Consider the following 22,051-nt stretch of genomic DNA (forward strand, 5'->3'; position numbering starts at 1 on the left):
CCCCCCGCCACCAGTAAGGGTAAAGAATTCTAGCCTTTTGCTTGGATGTTGTTGCTGCTCTCTAGTACTGACTCATATATGACTGTGCAAATCACAAAATCATTTCCTTTTGTGTTGTTGTCTGTACCTCTCAGAGTGGATCCCCTGAAGGTTTTAACATAAATGTGATGAAGGATCTAGTTAATTGGCTAACTAGAATTTCACAGGGCTGTAATGGTGGGTAGTAACTATCTTCAAAATTCCTATCTTGGAGGAATTGTGAGCTCTGTAGTAAAAGCAATTTAATTTGAACATGAGAATGGGGATGGCCTCTATCATTTTTTTTTTCTCTTTCCACTTCTAGGCTACTTCTTCTATGTCTCAACACCTCTCCCTATTCTTGTGATGGGTTTTTGCTCCTGGTTTATGCTTCTCTTTTCACTTTTCTTTCCCTTTCTCAGGCTTTCTGTCACTGCTGCATCTTCCTTCTATTGTTCTAAATCTCTCTCTTGTCTATTTTGCCTTTTGTACCTTTCACCTCCCAATCTCTTAAAAACATCCCAGTTACAATCACATTGTGGCCCTTCAGGATGTTATTCCTCCTGCCCTATCCTTAGTTCATATACCTTGATCATGAAAAAAGTTAAAATCTTGTTTGAGAATTATCAGGAATCCCAAATAATAAGCCCAAGTTATGATTCTCAAAGTGGTAGCTTTAAAATGGACAAAAAGGGGCTGGGGTAGTGTGCTCGCCTAGCATGTGTGAGGCACTGGGTTTAATTCTCAGTACCACATAAAAATAAAAAAATAAAGATATTGTGTCTACCTAAAACTAAAAAATAAATATTAAAAAAATAAAATAATAATTATTAAAGTATTTAAAAATTTTTCTAGTTGTCAATGGACACAATACCTTTATATTTATGTGGTGCAGAGAACAAAACCCACTGCCTTTCATATACTAAGCAAGTGCTGTACCTCTCTACCACTGAGCTACAAGCCCAGCCCCAATATTTAAGTATTTTATGGTACATTTATATAATGTATAATAAAGCCTTGAAGGTCTGAAATATTATAAGCTGATATAATTTAGAAGCTATATAAATAATCTAATATATTGATATATAAATAAGTTTCTGATAAAACAATATAATAATTTCCTCACAAAATGTTTTTATTTTGTACTTGTTATAACTTAAAGGGTAAACACTAAAATCAACCTAAGTATTTGAATGTATGGAACTGTACTTTGGTGGAAAGCAATTCAAACAAAAGGCATTGAAATTAAAATGAATGGAAAAACTTATTGCCTTAAATAATTGATTTTCAAGCCATCATTTTATGTGCCCATTCAAAAGTGTTGAAATTTCTAATTATTCTTTTTAAAAAAAATATATATATGTTTTTAGTTGTAGATGAACATAATACTTTTATTTATTTTAATGGTACTGAGGATCGAACCCAGTGCCTCACACTAGACAAGCGCTCTACCACTGAGCCACAACCCTGTCCCAGATAATTATTCTTGAAAAGATTACTGAAGTAACATGGTAGAGAGATCTGGTTTTGTTTGTTCCTCTGTTTGGGAGCTGAACTTAAAATTGTTTTGTGTGATTCAGCTCTCCATACTGAACCACAACACTTTAAACAGAATGAAAAGAGTGGTCCTGTAGATGATTAATTAGGTGAACTGAACAGATATGCAATGATAAAAGCTTATTCATTTCTGAGTTAGATTAGCTCAATTTGAGAACTATTAATTAGCCAAACTAGATGAGTTTTAGGCTTTCTGAAGAGGTTAAATCTGAGAACGAAATTATAGTGTGGATAGTGACTACATGGTGACTCTGGAGGCTGAGGCAGGAGGATCACAAATTTGAGAACAGGCTCAGCTATTTAGCGAAGCTGTAGGTAACTCAGCGAGATTCTGTCTCAAAATAAAAAATAAAAAATACTGGGGATGTAGCTTAGTGGTAAAGCACTTTTGGTTCAATCTCCAGTACAATCAATCAATCAATCAATCAATAAAATAAAACAAAATAAAAATAAAATTCTAACTGTGATTTTGAAAACTGGTAACACATTTTGCTCTATTTGCACAATATTTAACAAATTTAAAAATTTAGTTTTTGAGTGTCAGAAGTAGTCATGTACAATCCAGACATCAGCTTTTTTTGAAAAGAAAAACAAAACAAAATCCAAAACAAAAACCAAACATTATAAAAACAAAACCAAAACTAGGCCTTTACTCTTGCAAAAAAATAGTTGGCTGCAATTTAGATTACAAACAGGAATATAAATGCAGTCTTCTGAGGGCAGTATCTCCAGGCTTGCTGCTGTTGTCCTCCTTCCTGGCCCTTTTGGACTTTGGATTCCTGGTTAACATGTATAAAGCAATCCATTTAATCAAATAATTATAGCATATAACAAATTAGAAAACATTGGGTCTGAACACTGCCTCATGATTGCATTTCTTATGAATAAGTTTTAGAAGTTCTGGTTTATAAGAAATAGATTTGTTTTAAAAGAAATGATACATATCTTCACATTTCTATACATATCTTCATATTTCTAAGGGCAAAGGTGAAGTTTACAGGTTCATAAGGTCTCGGGAGCACTTTTTAATCCTTTCAAAGTAATTAATTTTGGGTGTCGTTAAAATCAAGAAAAAACATCAGATGTAACATTGGTTCCTATTGTAAGCATGACAGAATATTGAATCATTTGGGTTCTTTTTGAAACAGCTTTAATTATATAGGAACTTTATTAATTTTTTTCAGGTGCAATATTACGGATACAAAAGATCTTCCAAGATCACAGGCAAAGGAATTTCATTGCAAAATGGCGGGCTATTGTAAGAATTAGAAATAAAATCAGAGAAGAGGAGTTGGTATGGTATATTGAAAACTTAATTTTTTAAAGAATCTGATTTAGTTATAGTATATTGCCTCAGATAATAATGCTATATATAGAAAGTATTAAAATCCTTCATATTTTGTACTTTGCTGGTATTCTTGCTCTTTTAATAATATGGTAATTTAAATTCCACTTCAGTTATTCAAAGTATTTCTTTTTACTCTTCTATTTTTTATATTCTGTTTTTAAATTTTTAAGTTCATTCATTATCATCATATCCCAAATATTTCTGATTTTTTTGTTTAATTTGAACTATGAAAATCAAGAAACGATCTTTTAACATTTTGTTTATATTTATTGATAAAGAAACTAAGTAAATATTTAGATAGATGTCTGAAGTGGAAGAGAAACTAATATGATTTAGAGAAATAAATGATGAAGTTGAATCAATCTATTCCTTTTCTAGATAAGATTAAATTGCTATTTATTTATTCTTTTTCAACATTCAATTTAATAAATCACAACCTTAACATTAAATGATTTCTTAAATTACTAAATTGGCAAGTTTAAAGAATCATTCTTAACTGGAACACCCACTAAGAACTGAAATAGAGGACTCACGATAACATCTCTAAGCATAAAAACACCCTAGTTCGCTTAAGTTATCATTATATCATTACTTAAATTTTTTTAAAGAATGTTCAGAGTAACTACTAGCATCAGGCTGGAATTTTTTGTAGTTATATTATTTAGTAGGCAATATTTTATTAATATTCTTTGAAATACTAAGTTAGGATAAAGAGGAAAAAAAGGATTAAATCAAATCTCCCTCTTTTGTGGTTGCCCCTTGGAGGGCATGAGCAATGCCCCTATTCACACAAAAGTGGTTCAGATGTTAAAATTGACAATACCACACAGGAATAGCATATGAGATCTTTTTTTTTACTCATGTATGCTTGAAACAGCTCTAGAGTCTGTGGAGGATATTGAAAAGCTAAAGCACAGTTCTGGCTCTTTAGCATTTATAATCTATGGGTATTGGGCTGTCATGCTTGTAGGAAGACATCTAGCCTTTGCCTTTTGTGGATACCTTTGGGTACCATTTTGTGTCTGCTCATTCAGTGCTTTCTACCACTTTGTGTATTAATCTAGTGTTTTGATCACTGTCTTCTATGCCTGATCACTAATTATCTTGTGGCAAAGTAGGTAACTGTATCTGACCAGTCAGCCCCTGTTTTTTAAATATCCTTCCTTAAGCTGAATGTCCCTGAGAGCAGGCAGTATTCTCACAATCTTCCCTATACACCAAGCATAATGTTTTGCACACTCTAGTTGATACATAGAGTACATATCGTATGAAGAGTAATTTAATATTATTCTTAATATATATGTGTATTACATAGTTAATTGGGTGTTTAGAGAAGAAATTTTCTTCTAGTTATATAATTTCTTCACAAACAGTCATTCTATATTCATGTAGAGTAAGGATGACAGGTATGTGCTGGGAGCAGAGGCAGGGAACATCTGTGTGTGTTGGCCCTCCAATGTGTGCTTTTCCTTAGACTCTAATTGATAAATACATTTATTTATATTCTCTCTCTATATATTAATTACATGGAAATTGCATGTGTATGGATGTGAAATGCTAGTTTATCCTTAGCATTTTATATTTATTACACATTTTTCGGGAATGTATCAGAGTAATAATGTAGACTTCCTGAAATGATAAATCAGGCAAATCTCCAAATAATTTACTTCTGACTCCCCCTCCTTTTATTTTTAAATTTTTATTTATTTTTGCTATTTCTCTGCTAAACACCTCCCTTCCATGCCCTTTTATTACCAGCACCTTCACTTTGTGGGCTTCAGTTTCTTCATCTATAAAAGAGGAGGCTAGATTCAAAATTTTTTCAATGGATTGAGAATTTTTCTTTTATTAGTGCATTATAGTTATACATAATAGTTGGGTTCATTTTGACAAAATCATACATGCATGGAATTTGATTTATTCCATTTCAATCCCTAGTATACCTCTCTTTCGCTCCCCTCTTCCTTCCCTCTATTCTCCTTCCTTTACTATAGACCAGATCTTTAAGGTGGCTGCCTGTGCCAATGTTGTATAACAGCTAAGACAAATGATCTGTAATGTAAGCTTTGGTGGTTCAGGGAGTATTAAACATGCATATTGAAAATTTTAATTTATGAAATAACAAGGATAATAAATAATGTTAGGTTGGTGCTATTGTTATGTTAAGCACTGTGCTATCATCTTATTTGATCTCTATGACAAATCCATGGAATTTGTTAATTATTTTCATTGCAGATATCAAAACATGAATCTGAGCTGAAAAACTGGAAAAAAAGGTTAAAAATGAAATCTTCTGAAGAATTTGCTTCTCTTGAACCAAGTTTCTCTGAAGCTGTTTTCAAGAGTAAGTCTATGGAATTTGATATTTCACAGTTACCCGAAAATGCAGTATTACAGGTTTGTATGAATTAATTATATACTATATAATATTACCATTTATGTATATCTTGGGAATTAGGATGATTGTATTTTTGACCATTATTCTCTCTTTTTACAAATTACCAGCTCATATTTTGTCTTTTAGTAAAAATTTCTATAAATTTCATACTGATTTGTAATAGCTCTTTTTTTTAAAGACTGATTCTGTCATCAGTTTAATAGGATATTCCTTCTATAAGGCTGCATTTGTGAAGTATATATTTAAAAATACCAACAGTTTTTGTAATAGCTCTTTATATATTGATAATCATATCCCTTTGTCTGGAATCTATTTAGAGATTATTTTCCCCAAACTTGAGGCTTTCATTTTTCCTGTGGAGTCCTTTGATAAAAGAAATTTAAAGTTTTAGGTAATAAAGTCTATGACTCTCACCCTATGATTTCTCTTTATGTCATATTAATATGGCAGTATTAGTATGTCATTCTTGATTTTCTAAGCTGTATCACATTTCTTCTTACATTTGTGAAGCTGTTCTTTTTTTTTCCTATAAACTCCTATGCCTTGACTGATAATGTTTCTTTGTTTATTGCTGCCCTAGGGTTTATATTATGTGTTTTTAAGATATCACAGATTACTTCCAAAGAATTTATGCCACATTATTATGATGTAGGACTTTAACAACAGTGTGCTTTTATTTCCTCTCTCCTGTGCTTTTAGCTATTATTGTCATATATTTTGTTTCTATATATTTATAAACTTCACAATATAATTTATTATATTTGTTTTAAATAGTCAGTTGTATTTTATCCAGCACAATTAAAAACAAATTTTAACAATCTCAGACTTGCAGAAAAGTTACAAGTATGTTACAAAGAATTTTTTTCCTAAAATTTTGAGAATGAGTTTCTGACATACTATGTCACAACACTGGAATATTATTGATATATTTCCTATAAACATGTTTTCCTCTTAAAGTCAATCATCAAAATACTTAGACCTAATTCAGGGTTCCTCAGTTATTCCAATGATGATCTAGCAAAAGGGTCTAGCTCAGGACACATGTTGCAGTTGGTTGTCAGGTCTCCTCGGTTTCCTTCAGTCTGGAACAGGTTCTCAGTCTTTCGTTAATTTTCATGACCTTGACATGAAGAAATTAGGCAAGTTTTATGGTGAATTCTCTCAATTTACGTGTGGTTTTTAATACTTCTGCATGAGTTGATTTACCTTAGACATTTTTACTAGAGCACACAGACATGATCATGTTTTCTTCTTCTCAGTGTATCCTCTCAGTGACACAGGATTTAGATTTGGGTAGATGTCTTCTTGGGATATAACCTGCTTTGGGCTCCAGTAACCCACAATGAACCACATTTCCTTAGTTTGCCTTCCTTTTCCAATTTGGGTTCCAACTTTTCATTTGGGGATATTCCTCCTTGAGAACAACCTTCTAACACTTCTTGGGCTCCAGAACTCTGTGCCAGGCTGCTCCATTGAGGGGATACTGCCCTTTCCACACTCAATTAATTGGATGCCCTGCTCTGGGCCTCCTGGGCTCCTTCTGTACCCCTCACCTTGCATGGATGCTTCCTCTGCTTGGCTCCACTTAGTGGCTTTAGGACTGGGCTGAAGGGAATAGAGAGAGAAAAGTGTTCAGTTATCTTTCAAAGAAAGTAAAACCCCAGAAAAAAGTAGTTTATATTTTCCCACAAATTGGCTATTTTTTGTTGCTCTTTTTGTTTAGATCTGAGACTTCATCTGGAGCTATTTCCCTTCAGCATGATGAAATTCTTAACATTTCTTGAAATACAGGTCTACTCCTGCTGAATTTTCTCAGCTTTTATTTCTCTGAAAAAGTCTTCTTTCTTAAAGGTATTTTCACTAGATATAGAATCCTAGGCTGGCTACTTTTTCATTTTTGATACTATTCATTCTTTTCAAGATGTGATTCCATTATCTTCTTTTTCCTTTTTTTTATTGCTTGTTCAAAACATTACAAAGCTCTTGACATATCATATTTCATACATTAGATTCAAGTGGGTTATGAACTCCCAATTTTACCCCAAATACAGATTGCAGAATCACATCGGTTACACATCCACATTTTTACATAATGCCCTATTAGTAACTGTTGTATTCTGCTACCTTTCCTATCCTCTACTATCCTCCCTCCCCTCCCCTCCCATCTTCTCTCTCTACCCCATCTACTGTAATTCATTTCTCTCCTTGTTTTTTTCCCATTCCCCTCACAACCTCTTATATGTAATTTTGTATAACAATGAGGGTCTCCTTCCATTTCCATGCAATTTCCCTTTTCTCTCCCTTTCCCTCCCACCTCATGTCTCTGTTTAATGTTAATCTTTTCCTCCTGCTCTTCCTCCCTGCTCTGTTCTTAGTTGCTCTCATTATATCAAAGAAGACATTTGGCATTTGTTTTTTAGGGATTGGCTAGGGATTCCATTATCTTTTGCCTTGAATTATTTAGGTGTTTTCTCTCCCTTTCTTTTCTTTTCTGTCTTTTTCTTTTTGTGCCTGGGGATTGAACTCAGAGCTTCACACATGGGAGGCAAGCACTTTACTGTTGTGCTACATTCTGGCCCTGCCTTGCATTGTTTCAGGTAAGTCAGTAGCTGGATATTCTTTCCCCTTTTGTATGTAATGTGCCTTTTTTCCTTGTTGCTTTTAAGATTTTTTGACTTTTCTGTAATTTGATTTTGATATGCTTTGGTATAGTTTTCTCTGTGTTTGTCCTTTGTGACCTGTGGGTATATATATTTTAGCAAACTTGGAAATTTTTGAGCCATTATTTTTTTTAACTACTTTGGTCTCCTTCTTCTTTTCAAACACATCTATTAGATAACTTGTTGTCCCAAAGTTCATTGATTTTCTGTTCATTTTTTTTCTTTCTGTGCTCCATTATTAATATTTCTTCAGTAATTTTTTAAAAAAAATTTTATTTGTTTTAATTAGTTATACATGACAGTAGAATGCATTTATGCACTTTGATACATCATACATAGATGGGATATAATTTCTCATTTTTCTGAGTGTACATGTTGTAGAATCATATTGGTCATGTAGTCACATATATACATACAGTAATAATGTCTGTGTCATTCTACTATCTTTCCTATTCCCACATTCTCTCCCCTTCCCTCCCATCACTTCCCTCTATCTAATCTAAGGTAACGCTATTCTTCCCTAGTGCCTCCCGCCTTATTGTAAATTAGCATCCGCATAGTAGAGAAAACATTCAGCATTTGGTTTTGTGGGATTGGCTTATTTTGCTTAGCAGGATATTCTCCAACTCCAGCCATTTACTGGCAAATGCCATAATTTTATTCTTCTTTAAAGCTGAGTAATATTTCATTGAGTATATATACCACATTTTCTTTATCTATTCATCATCTATTGAGGGACACCTGAGTTGGTTCCATAGTCTAGCTATTGTGAATTGAGCTTCTATAAACATTGATGTGGCTGCGTCACTATAGTATTCTAATTTTAAGTCCTTTGGGTATAAACCAAGGATATAGCTGGGTCAAATGGTGGTTCCATTCCCAATTTTCTGAGGAATTTCCATACTGCTTTCCATAGTGGTTGCACCAATTTGCAGTCCCACCAATGCATGAGGGTACCTTTTTTACCATATCCTCGTCAACACTTATTGTTGCCTGTATTCTTGATGATTGCCATTCTGACAGGAGTGAGATGAAATCTTAGTTTTGATTTGCATTTCTCTAATTACTAGAGATGTTAAACATTTTTCATATATTTGTCGATCAATTGTATTTCTTCTTCTATGAAGTGCCCGTTCAGTTCCTTGGCCCATTTATTGATTGGGTTATTTGTGGGGTTTTTTTTGTTGTTTTTTTTTTTGTTGTTAGGATTTTTGAGTGCTTTATATATCCTAGAGATTAGTGCGTGTGGTAAAGATTTGCTTCCATTCTGTAGGCTCTCTATTCACCTCACTGATTGTTTCTTTTGCTGAGAATCTTTTTAGTTTGAATCCATCCCATTTATTGATTCCTGGTTTTAATTCTTGCACGATAGGAGTCTTATTAAGGAAGTCAGATCCTAAGCCAACCTGGTGAAGATTTGGGTCTATGTTTTCTTCTATTATGAGCAGGGTCTCTGTTCTAGTGCCTAAGTCTTTGATCCACTTTGAGTTGATTTTTGTGCAGGGTGAGAGATAGAGGTTTAATTTCATTTTGCTACACACGGATTTTCAGTTTTGCCAGCACCATTTGTTGAATAGGCTATCTTTTCTCCAGTGAATGTTTTTGGCACTTTGTCTGGTCGACATAACCATATTTTGTGAGTTTGTCTCTGTATCCTCTATTCTGTATTATTGATCTATAAAGTCTATTTTGGTGCCAATACCATGCTGTTTTTATTACTATAGCTCTGTACTATAGTTTAAGGTCTGGTATTGTGATGCCTCCTGCTTCACTTTTCTTGCTAAGGATTGCTTTAGCTATTCTGAGTCTCTTATTTTTCCAAATAAATTTCATGATTGCCTTTTCTATTTCTATGAAGAATGTCATTGGGATTTTAATAGGAGTTGCATTAAATATGTCTAATGCTTTTGGTAGTATGGCCATTTTGACAATATTAATTCTTCCTATCCAGGAGCATGGAAGATCTTTCCGTCTTCTGAGGTTCTCTTCAATTTCTTTCTTTAGTGTTCTGAAGTTTTCATTGTAGAGGTCTTTCACATCTATTGTTAGATTGATTCCCAGGTATTTTTTTTTTAGGCTATTGTGAATGGAGTAGTTTTCCTAATTTCTCTTTCAGTGGATTCATCACTGATGTATAGGAATGTGTTTGATTTATGGGTGTTGATTTTATATCCTGCAATTTTGCTGAATTCATTTATTAGTTCTAGAAGTTTTCTGGTGGAATTTTTTGGATCTTCTAGATATAAAATCATGTCATTAGCAAATAGTGATAGTTTGAGCTCTTCTTTACCTATTTGTATCCCTTTAATTTCTTTTCCTTCCTCCCTTCCTTCCTTCCTTCCTTCCTTCCTTCCTTCCTTCCTTCCTTCCTTTCTCTCTCTCTCTCTCTCTCTCTCTCTCTCTCTCTCTCTCTCTCTTTCTTTTGTTTAATTGCTCTGGCTAGAGTTTCAAGGATGATGTTGAATAGAGGGGGTAAAAGAGGACATCTTTGCCTTGTTCCAGTTTTTAGCAGAAATGCTTTCAATTTTTCTCCATTTAGAATGATGCTGGCCTTGGGTTTAGCATATATAGCTTTTACAATGTTGAGATATGTTCCTACTATCCCTAGTTTTTCTAATGTTTTGAACATGAAGATGTCCTGCATCTATTGAGATGATCATATGATTCTTGTTTTTAAGTCTATTAATATGATGAATTATGTTTATTGATTTACATATGTTGAACCAACCCTGCATCTCTGGGATGAATCCCACTTGATTGTGGTGCACTATCTTTTTAATATGTTTTTGTATGTGATTTGCCAGAATTTTATTGAGAATTTTTACATCTATGTTCATCAGGGATATTGGTCTGAAGTTTTCTTTCCTTGATGTGTCTTTGTCTGGTTTTGGTATCAGGGTGATATTAGCCTTATAAAATGAGTTTGAAAGGGTTCCCTCCTTTTCTATTTCATGGAATACTTTGAGGAGTATTGGTGTTAATTCTTCTTTGAAAGTCTTGTAGAACTTGGTTGAGAATCCATCTGGTCCTGGGCTTTTCTTGGTTGGTAGGCTTTTGATGTCGTTTTCTATTTCGTTGTTTGAAATTGTGCATTTAAATCATGTATGACCTCCTCATTCAGTTCGGGTAGGTCATATGTCTCTAGAAATTTGTCGATGTCTTCAATATTTTCTATTTTAATAGAGCATAAATTTTCAAAATAGTTTCTAATTATTGTCTGTATTTCTGATGTGTCTGTTGTGATATTTCCTTCTTCATCTTGTATTTTAGTAATTTTAGTTTTCTCTCTTTTTCTCTTCATTAGCATGGTAAGGGGTTTATCTATTTTATTTATTTTTTCAAAGAACCACCTTTTTGTTTTGTCAATTTTTTCAATTGTTTCTTTTGTTTCAATTTCATTAATTTCAGCTCTGATTTTAATTATTTCCTGTCTTCTACTGCTTTTGATGTTGATTTGTTCTTCTTTTTCTAGGGCTTTGAGATTTAGTGTTAGATCATTTATTTGTTGACTTTTTATTCTTTTAATGAATGCACTCAATGCAATAAACTTTCCCCTTAGTATTGCTTCATAGTGTCCCAGAGATTTTGATATGTTGTATCAGTATTCTCATTGACCTCTAAAATTTTTTATTTCCTCCTTGATTTCTTCCACTATCCATTTGTCATTCAATTGTTTATTATGTAGTGTCCATTTGTTATAATAGCTTCTATTTTTTATTTTATAATTGATTTATAATTTCATTCCATTGTGATCTGATAGAATGCAGGGTTTTATCTGGGTTTTTAAATTTTTTTTTTTATTTACTAAGATTGCTTGGTGGCATAAGATATGGTCTATTTTAGAGAAGGAGCATGTGCTGCTGAGAAGAGTGTATATTTGCTCGTTGATGGATGAAATATTCTATATATGTCTGTTAAGTCTAAATTATTGATTGTATTATTAAGTTGTATAGTTTCCTTATTTAGTTTTTGTTTGGAAGATCTGTCCAGTAGTGAGAGAGGTGTGTTAAAGTCACCCAGTATTATTATATTGTGGTCTATTTGATTCTTGAAATGAGAAGAGTTTTTTTTTTTTTTTGATGTACATAGATGCTCCATTGTTTGGGGCATAAATATTTACAATTGTTATGTACTGTATATANTATATATATATATATATATATATATATATATATATATATATACTTCCCTTAAGAAGTATGAAATGTCCTTCTTTGTCTCTCCTGATTAACTTTGGTTTGAAGTCTACTTTATCTGAAAAGAGAATGGAAACCCCATCCTTTCACCTTCATGGATGTCTTTGCTCATGAGGTGAGGCTCTTGAAGATAGCATATTGTTGGGTCTTGCTTTTAAATTCAATCTGCCAGTCTGTCTTTCGATTGATGAGTTCAGGCCATTAACATTCAAGGTTATTATTGAGATATGATTCGTATTCCCTATCATTTTGGTTTATTTCTGGTTTTTGATTTGTCTTAGTTTCTCATTTGGTTGAATGTCACTTTAGTGTAGATCCTCCCTTTGCTGGTTTTCACTTTTTTTTTTCACTTCATCCTCATGGAATATTTTATTGAGAATGCTCTGTAGTATAGGCTTTCTAGTTGTAAATTCTTTTAATTTTTCTTTATCCTGGAATGTTTTAATTTCATCTTCAAATCTGAAACTTAATTGGCTGGATATAAAATTCTTGGTTGGCATCCATTTTCTTTCAGAGCTTGAAATATATTATTCCAGGATATCCTAGCTTTGAGGGTCTGGGCTGAGAAATCAGTTGAGATCCGAATTTGTTTTCCCCTGTATGTAATTTGATTTTTTTCTCTCTTTAATATTTTATCTTTATTCTCGGTGTTAGTCATTCTCATTATAATGTGTCTTGGTGTGGGTCTGCTGTAATTTTGTACACTTGGGGTCCTGTAAGCCTCTTTTATTTGATTTTTTCCATTCTGTTCTTTAGGTTTGGGAAATTTTCTGCTATCATCATTGAAAAGATTGTGCATTTCTATTCCAATAACTCTGAAATTTAATTTGGTCTTTTCATGTTATCCAATAATTCTTGGATGTTCTCTTCATGGTTTCTTACCATCTTCTCCATGTGTTCTACTTTCAAGGTTATATATTTTGTCTTCATTGTCTGAGGTTCTGTCTTCCAAGTGGTTTAATCTGTTGGTGATACTTTCTATTGAATTTATAATTTGGTTTACTGATTCTTTCATTTTGAGGATTTTTGCTTGTTTTTTTTTTCTTTCATAATCTCTAACTCTTTATTGAAATGGTCTTTCACTTCCTGTATTTTTTCTTTGATTTCACTCCTATACTATCCTTTACTTCACATATCAGTTTAACTATATACAATCTGAACTCCTTCTTGGACATTTCTTCTACTGTGTTATCAGTGGCTTCTGTTGTTGAAGCATCTTGGTTTGTTTGGGATGCTTTTTCCCTTGTTTTTGCATGTTGTTAGTGTTTTTTTCTCATCTAAAAGTATGCATCTAAGGCAGGATAAATTCCATCCTGTACACCTATAGTGTCCCTGAAGGTTTCCAGTGCAGTTGTGCAAGCCTGTAATCCCAGCAGCTCAAGAGTTTGAGACAGGAGGATCGTGAGTTCAAAGCCAGACTCAGCAATGGTGAGGCACTAAGCAAACCAGTGAGACCCTATCTCTAAATATAATATGAAATAGGGCTAAGGATGTGGCTCACTGATCAAGTGCCCCTGAGTTCAATCCCCAATACAAAAAATAAAATAAAGAACTGGGAATATAACTCAATGGGCTCAATCTCCAGTGCCAAAAATCAACCAACCAACCAACCAACCAACCAGCATTTAATTTGGTAACTTCTCTGGCTAACTAATCCTCAGGGACTTGAGTGGAAAAAAAAACATAAAAATATTATATGAATCAGGTCATAACTTTACAATTTAAGTGTTAGTTTTAAAAATAAATTTAGATTTATACATACAAACCACCTAATGTTTTGAAGGAATAATTGAAAATGGCAATTTGGAAATACAATTTGAACTTACTTGGAAAACACATGTGAACCGTAGGCTTGCTTCTTAGGTCCCGTTACATCAACTCATGAAAACAAGTCCAGTTCTGTTTTGCAACCATTTTTTTTTAGCATCATTTACCCATTAGGGAATCCAGCTTCATTAGCAGATGGTAGGACTCGTGTACTATCATCAAACTTCCGGCCAAACTCAGAGCTAGTGGGAGGGTTGCCAAAGACCATTTTCCGTGAAAATACAAGTTGTTTTTTTTTTAGTCCTTCTGCGTAGTTTGGCCCACAATACAGAGAAAAGCCTTATGTTGATGAATTTGGAAAGTCTAAATGATGTAGTTAAGTACTGCAGTTGTCTTGAAGTGTAAAATTTTTTGATTAGTTTCATAATGAAAATGCTGCCTTGTGGTCGTCTTTCATTTCAAACTACTGACTTTTTATTAGTTTGTAAAAGATGTAAAGCATGTGGACTTGCAAACAGTTATAAAATCACCTTCAGATTTTACAGTGCTGTTGTCTCATTTTCTCACTTGAGGTATAAAACCTGGATAGCTATTAAAACAATTACCATGCTGTAGAAGAACCAGATGGTTCAGGCTTGTTTGATTAAATTACTTGGAATTGTAAAACAAAGAGTTTTCTCAGTGACTTCTTAAATCCATGTTTTGATAACCTCAAGGGTCAGTCTGACCTTATTTTACTGAAGCAGAGTGGTTCCAGGTTTCATAACTATGTACTACATGAACATCAGATAAGGGAAATTTCCAAAACCATCATGCTCTATCAAGGAACTGTGTGTGTTGGCTTGATTTGTTATGTGGGTGAAAAGTAGACAAAGCAAAACACATAAAATTGCTTTAGAAATGGTTTATTTTTGGTAGAAGTTATTCTACTCCTAACCCCCTAGCTTTCATCACTCCAATCTTAATAATTCTTTTTTTGTTGTTATGATTCTTTTTAGGTATACATGACAGTGGACATATTATACCAAAGGCTGAATGTTCCGATAGGTGGAAACATGTACTTTTTTGACAGAGGTTTATTTCCCAGGAGTACTCCTTGAAAATGTTCTCTATTCTTTCTCCCACCCATCCACAAAAAATTAATTAAAAAAATAACTATGGGTAAATGACAGAAAGATCGATGGAGGGGAAGGGAAAGGAGAAGTGCTGGGGTCTGAATTAGAACAAGATATATTCCATGCTTGTATAATTATGTCAAAATGGATTCTACTGTCATGAGTAACTAAAAAGAACCAACGTCAACAACAACAAAACATCAAAATAGAACAAAAGAAAAAAATGTTATTTATTCACTATTTTTGTAGACTAAGCATATCTTGAATTAAAGTCTTCCCCCTTCCCATTGTTTGTTAGTTCCAGGAAATGATTAGAGCAACTTTGGTTTTATTCAGTCAGGAGAAGATTAGGACTGTTCTTCAATGATACTGTGTTTTAGTACCTGGCACACTGTGTTCTCTTCAGGGCACTGAGGGCTGCTCTTCAATTTGCCACACATCAGAGAATATGGAATATACAGTGATATATAAAATTAAACATTAAATGGGTGCTAGTGATCCCATGAGAAAACATTTGTTGACAGGAGAAACTGATAAATATCTCTTTGATTACCAAAATTATTTTAAAACTTTTTTTTTCCTGGCTATTGTTTAGGGAAGAGCCCATCATGAAGCAGGCACACTGTGATTCCTTGCAGATTAGGATCAAGTTCATCATGATGTCCCCTTATTTCAATTTAATTACCAAGAATAGGCTGAAATCCTATATTGCTATGTTACATTTTTCTAGAAAGGAAACATTCCTTGAAATTGTTTCTGTAAATCCTCCAAATATTTTCTTAGATCAGTATTTCATTCTGAAATGTTACTGTCATCTAGTGGTATTAAAATGTATTGTAGACATAAGTTTCCTAGGAGATACAATAAATTAACTTATAAATTAAATCCTATGTTAGCATTTGTGTGTTCGTGCCTATGTGTGCACATGGTCATTTTTAATTCCTGTAATAGGAGAGTGACCTAAATTTGAAGCTGGAAATTATGCATGTTTTAGGTCAGATTTTTCAATAGTATCTATTGAAATTTGAACAAGTCATTTAACCTAACTCTCAGTGGATTGGAAATAATAAAGGTCATCATGATAAGAAAACACGACTGAGGGAGAAGTGTTTTTCTTACCCCCCTCCCTGCTTTTTTGGAGAGGCAGGATGATAAATTAAGTTTTAATTAAATTTAAAATATACAAGCAAATTATATGCTATTAATAATATCTTGCTTTACCTTTTATGTTTGTTTTCATAAAGTTCAAGTTTTATATTGTATTTTTATTTTATTTGTTCTTTTTAGATACACATGACAGTAGAGTGTGTTCTGACATATTGTACATACATGGAGTATAACTTATTCTAATTAGGATCTCATTCTTGTTGTACATGAATGATGTGGAGTTACCCTGGTCATGTATTCATGTACAAGAATAGGAAAGTTATGTCCACTTAATCAATAATTCTAAGTTGAAGAGTTTGAATGATTTTAACCTAAAGTTTTCATGATTTTTAAATTGATTAATTTTATCACGAACCATCCTTACGAAAATGATAGAGCATATGGAAGATGAAAAACTATAACATAGAGGCAGCCAGAAGGAAAATGAAAGGATACGCTCTGGAGTATCCTGGGCATGCTGCTTAATCTTTTTGTATCTAGATGGTCTCATTTGTAAAAGGAGGATGAGGGTAAAGATGGTGAAAATGGTGATGGTGGTGGTGGTGGTGGTGATGATGATGATGATATCTTCTGCATTTGCTCTTGTGAGGATTAAATGAGTTAGTATTTATGAAGTTCTTTGGACGATGCCTGGTGGATAGTAATTTCTCAATAGAGGTTACTGTTATTAACCATTGAGTTTAGAATATTGGATGGTGGAGAAAACACCAGATGGGAAGTTAGGAAGAATAGATTCTAAACTCAGCTTTGCTGCCTCTGATAGCCAGATTTTTCTAGGTATCCAATTTCTCTCAATCTCATTGTAAAGACTTTGAAAATCCCTACCAAAATATTTACTTGTGTTTTCTCTTTGAAATGAGGACAGGTTAGGGTGACTTCCATCTCTACCTGTCTATAAATCTTGGATGGAAATGAGTTCAACGTCAGGAATAAATTCTGAAAAACCTAGAGAGCGTTTTATATATGCTCTCATCCCTGCCTGGAATGCTCCTTCATCCCAGTAGACTGACTGTGTTGACTGGAGCTCTTTCTGTGTGTAGTGATTTATATATCATCCATCAGAGAGGATTCTTTTGACCACCAGCTCCAAAATCAAGTCCTGTGTAGAATCTTATTCTTTTCCTTCCTAGTACCTTTTACTATTGTAAATAGTTATTAATTCTGTGTGTCTCTTACACTAAATTTATGCTCTCTGGGTTTTGGGGTTACACTTTTTTTTATACGTAGGAGTCTCATAAGTAGACGATCAAGATTTTATTCATTTAATTTATTATTGTTCGTTTAATGTCTATAGTACATAAGGCTCCATCTTAGGGGCTGGGGCATAGTAGATTAGATAATAGCAGACTTGCTCTTAAGGGATTTATGTTTTGCTGTGAAGAATCAGATAGTAAAAAAGTCAACAAACACAAAATCATGCCTCATATAATTACATGCTGTGAAGAAAAGAAATCAGGATAGGATGAAGCGCAACTGGGGTATACAGCTATAGACAGTACTGTCAGAGAAGGCTTCTCTCTGGGAGGTGTTTGCTGGAAGATTTTTTTTTTAAATAGTTAGGAAAATGAGATAAATATTTTAGGCATGGTTGAGTGAGTGAGTTTGGCTGGGAGAATTTATATTGGGAGTAACAAGATATAAATTTGGAAAGATGTGTTATTGGGGCCTTGAATAAGAGATGAGAGATAGGCTTCAATCTATGGGCATTGGAGAACCATCCTAAGTCAGTAAAACCATGATGGAATAAGAAAACTGTTCTCTTTCTCTTTTACCCCTTTCCTTTACCCTTTCCCTTTCCCCTACCATGGGTAGGTTGAGAGGGCTGAGTGAAGGAAATTTCTCTAAGAAGGAATCCCTGGGATAGCATCAGTGGGAATGAAAAGGAAAGGACTTGTGTGAGAACCAAAGCATTAACAGAATCCCAGGACCTGTGGTATGTGGAGTGAAAGGGTGAGTGAGGCAGTGCCTTGAGAGGGCAGCATTGAGAGTGGCAACTAGAGGGTTGGGAGACTTAGTAAGAATGAAGCCAGGAGGGAGCAGAGCCAGCTTCTTTATTGATCTTAAATGCATGACTCACCCTCTGCCCCCATTCCTGACTCATACTTCCTGTTTTGCCAAGTGACTTTCTTTCTGTACCATACAATGTTCTATTTAAATGGTTGGTGGAGCCTAATTAATTTTAGCAGCTTACCATTTGTTTGAGGTGGCTTATGAAATAATGTATCTCAAGAATTTATGTTTTATACTCATAAGATAATCCTCTTTTTTAAATCACATTTTTGAAAATAATTTAAAAAATTTTGTTCTAAAGTTTCTACTAATTTGTTCCTTCATATTTATAAATGTGTTCAACTCACTCCTTCCCTTAAAAAAAACATTTCTCAGTCCTGCTTCTCTTGAGTTAGTATTCTATTTTTTCCTTATATGTGTTGTCAGACTTCTTGACACTACCCCCTACCTGCTCAGTGAATCACTCAGAAACTGCTTTGAGCAGTCTCTACCTGGGTGTTCCAAAGTCACAAGCCAATTCATTTCCAAATAGAACTCATCATTTCCTTCCTTCAACCATATCCTGGCCAACCTTCACTTTCTCTTATATCCTATTTCTGAATGAATAGCACCATCATATCCTTAGTAGACTCAGTCAGAATTTGGAAATTATTTTTGATTTCCCCACTGCACTTTCTTTTCCATTTTTAGCTGGTAATGTTCTTTCTTTTTTCTCTCCATTCTCTCTGGTATTCATTTATCAGAATACTATAATCAAAGCTACTTAGTTGGTCTTTCAGGATCTACTCTTGACTTTGATATCTCAGCCCATTTTTCCTTTGCTCACCAGAGGTGTCCTTCTAATATCATATTTGTTCATGGTTCTTTCCTGAACTCTCAATTGACTTTAACATGCTGCATAAGGCCTTTCATGTTTTAGGTCCTTGCTACCTCTCAGTTTTGTTCTCATTTCCCCATAGAGCCCTTGTCTGTGGTCATACTGAGTTACTCCCTATTACCTAGGTGCATAGGACTTTGTCCTTCATGCCCTCTCTGTGTAGGGCCCTCTGTTCTTCCTTGCTTGGCTCCCTCTTGCTTAGACAGATTGGGTATCATCTCTTCTAGAAGGGCTACCTTTTTTTCTCTAAAATATTCTTTCTTTTAAATATATATATTTTTGGTTTGTCAATGGACCTTTCTTTTATTTATTTATATGCAGTGCTGAGAATTAAATCAGGGCCTCACATATGCTAGGCAAGCGCTCTATCCCTGAGCCACAACCCCATCCCGGAACGGCTACCTTTGATTTTCTGTTCTCTCATTCAGTCTTGGTTATTCATCCTTCCTGTGTATTCCCAGAGGCCCCAAGGCACTTCTTAGTGTCTCTTATTTTTTTCTGTTGTTGTTTTTTATTGTATGTGCCTTGAGGATAGGGTCAGAGCATTATCTGCTTTGAATTTTTCAACCCTTAGATGCTTGTTGACTGCACTCACTTTTCATCTTCTTTGATTCTGCTTCTCTCTTTTTAAAAATACATTTATTTCTTTATTTTAATGTGGTGCTGAGGGTTGAACCCAGTGCCTTACATGTGCTAGGCAAGCTCTTTACCACTGAGCTACAACTTCAGCCCCTCTGCTTCTTTCTTGAAATGCTTTTTTTAGCCTTAATGACATAACATTTTCTGTTTTTTGGTTTTATTTCTATGCTCATGAAACGTTTCCCGATCCCCACCAACCGGAGTTCTCTGACTGAACCTCCAAATGTTGACTTTGGCCCTCTCTCTTTTCTGTACTTTCTCTATCTCAGGGAAGTCATAGCCAGGCTTTCGAACACCACTGTATGATGTTGGTGTTGATTTGGAATCATGATAGATACCTTTCTAACTTTCCTAACCACTTAGCAACTTCAACTTCTAAATCGTAATGAATGTAAGGCCCATGATACTTTTGATGTGCAGTGTTGGGAGAGTGAGGTGATTTGGGGGGCAAAGAAATTTAATTTTGGAATCATTAATTTTGAAATGTCAATGAGGCATTAAGTTAGTCCTGGAAGAATCTAAAAAGTCATAAAGTCACAAAATCCTCCATACAGAGGATTTTGTCCAATTTCTTTCCCAGGATAATATTCCTCATAGAATATTGAAGTTTTAGAGAACGGTATGATGATATCCCCTTTCTCATCTGAGTTTGGGACCAACTGATAAGTAGACAGTTGGAAATTGAAATATTATATGGTATACCTGATAGGAGATTATGGCTTCATTCTCTCGATACTGAATCAGATATACTCACCCCTTAGTCGCTGCATAGCTGGACAACTGCAAATTTCCTCCATGCTGCAGAGAGAAGACCAGGATGCATGCATCTTGCTTTCAGAGTAGGGAAGTTGGAGCAGGAGTTGAGTTGCAGACCTAGATTTTTCTTCCAAACCCCATTTGGGATGCAGTCTCTTTCATTTTGGAAAGGATTAGATAATTAGAAAGTTGTTCTTTATATTGAAACAGATAAAGTGCCTCCAACATTTTGTACATTTTGTCCCTGTTTCCTTCTGTGAGTTGGATCTGCATTCACAAGGCATATGATCAAATTTGTTAATTATTTAAGCATAGGCTATAATTTTATTTTCCAGTTCTTTTTATTGCCCATTCCCAGTTCACTCAATTGCTTGTTTTTCTATGATAGTTTCTATTTTGAACCTTCCCTGTCCCCACCATTGCCACTCTATTAGCTGCCATCTTCTAAGAATTCTGTCTGTAGGTTTCTCATAAAGTGGGTCCAACTATGTTTTACCCTTCACTCTGAGAAGGCCCAATCTTCTGAAGGGCAGGGGAGATCTCCAGGTAATAGGTTGCCTGGATTGCTTTATACCCCTACCTGCATTCCCTCTTTATCCTGGCCCTAAGGTTAGCAATGTGAAAGGAAACTACACAAAACAATGTGAGTATATAACCATGTGATTTATTACTCAACACTGATTCAGAATTAGTGGGATCAGAATCAGTGGGAGGAGCAGCACTCTAGGCTAGGATGTCTGTTTCAACTTAATCCCTTTTGCAAAGAAACCATTCTTTCCCAGTTGGAGATACCTAGACCATTTTGTCTCTGTACCAGTTATGGTTTATTTCATAGCTTGATGATTTCCTCCTAATGCTTTTTGCATGATAAAGGAGTCCTTTGCCAGAGCAACCTGGAGCAAAATATACTTCGTTGAAACTTATTAGCCCACAAGGATTGATTCCCATTGTGTTCCCACTGTGTTCTTGCTATTATCACTCTTGTGGTTAAAAGAATATTCACCCTTCTATGTTTCTACACACTCCCCCAGTGTATTGTTTTTCTCCTTTCCCTATAATATAGCTGATCTGTTTGGTTTTTCCAGAATGTTCTAATTTATCTTCTATTTCCATTATTAATCATGATGTCTCTGCTTCTCCTAGCCAAAGTCTTTCTCCTTCAATCTCCTTCACATTTAATAGCTCTCAGAGCTAGAAAAATATTCCAAGTTTGAGCTGATTATTGCAACATCCAGTGTAAATCTCATCTCACTTAAATCAGATATTTAAGTAGCCTATCTTTACCAGCCTTGAATCTGTGCTAGCTAGACTCACTATTGACATAGTGAAAATTTTGTAGCTCTGTTATTCTTTCTGACATGGATGACACCTTCTTCAGCATTTAAGTCTTTCTTGAAACTCAGCCTCAGTGGCAATACTCCCTCTTAATTTTCTGTCCATCTCTTAGGTTTCTCTTAAGGTTCCTTTAGGGATAATATGTCCTCATTGGTTTGTAAAGGCTCCATCAGTGTTCCTCCATTCTTCTTGCTCCATCCTCAATTGC

The 22,051-nt window shown here is 34.4% G+C and overlaps 1 protein-coding gene across 1 annotated transcript in view; it reads left to right on the plus strand.

Moving 5' to 3' along the window:
* Positions 1 to 22,051, plus strand: part of Fbxl13 (F-box and leucine rich repeat protein 13) — a 195,833-nt gene that overhangs the window by 28,769 nt on the left and 145,013 nt on the right. The window contains exons 6-7 of the mRNA XM_015488382.2: positions 2,760 to 2,869; positions 5,159 to 5,320. Coding sequence (XP_015343868.1) covers positions 2,760 to 2,869; positions 5,159 to 5,320 — 272 coding nt within the window. The remainder of the gene's footprint in view (positions 1 to 2,759; positions 2,870 to 5,158; positions 5,321 to 22,051) is intronic.

Source organism: Marmota marmota, unplaced genomic scaffold (genome assembly GCF_001458135.2).
Source record: "Marmota marmota marmota unplaced genomic scaffold, marMar, whole genome shotgun sequence".
NCBI classification, from domain to species: domain Eukaryota; kingdom Metazoa; phylum Chordata; class Mammalia; order Rodentia; family Sciuridae; genus Marmota; species Marmota marmota.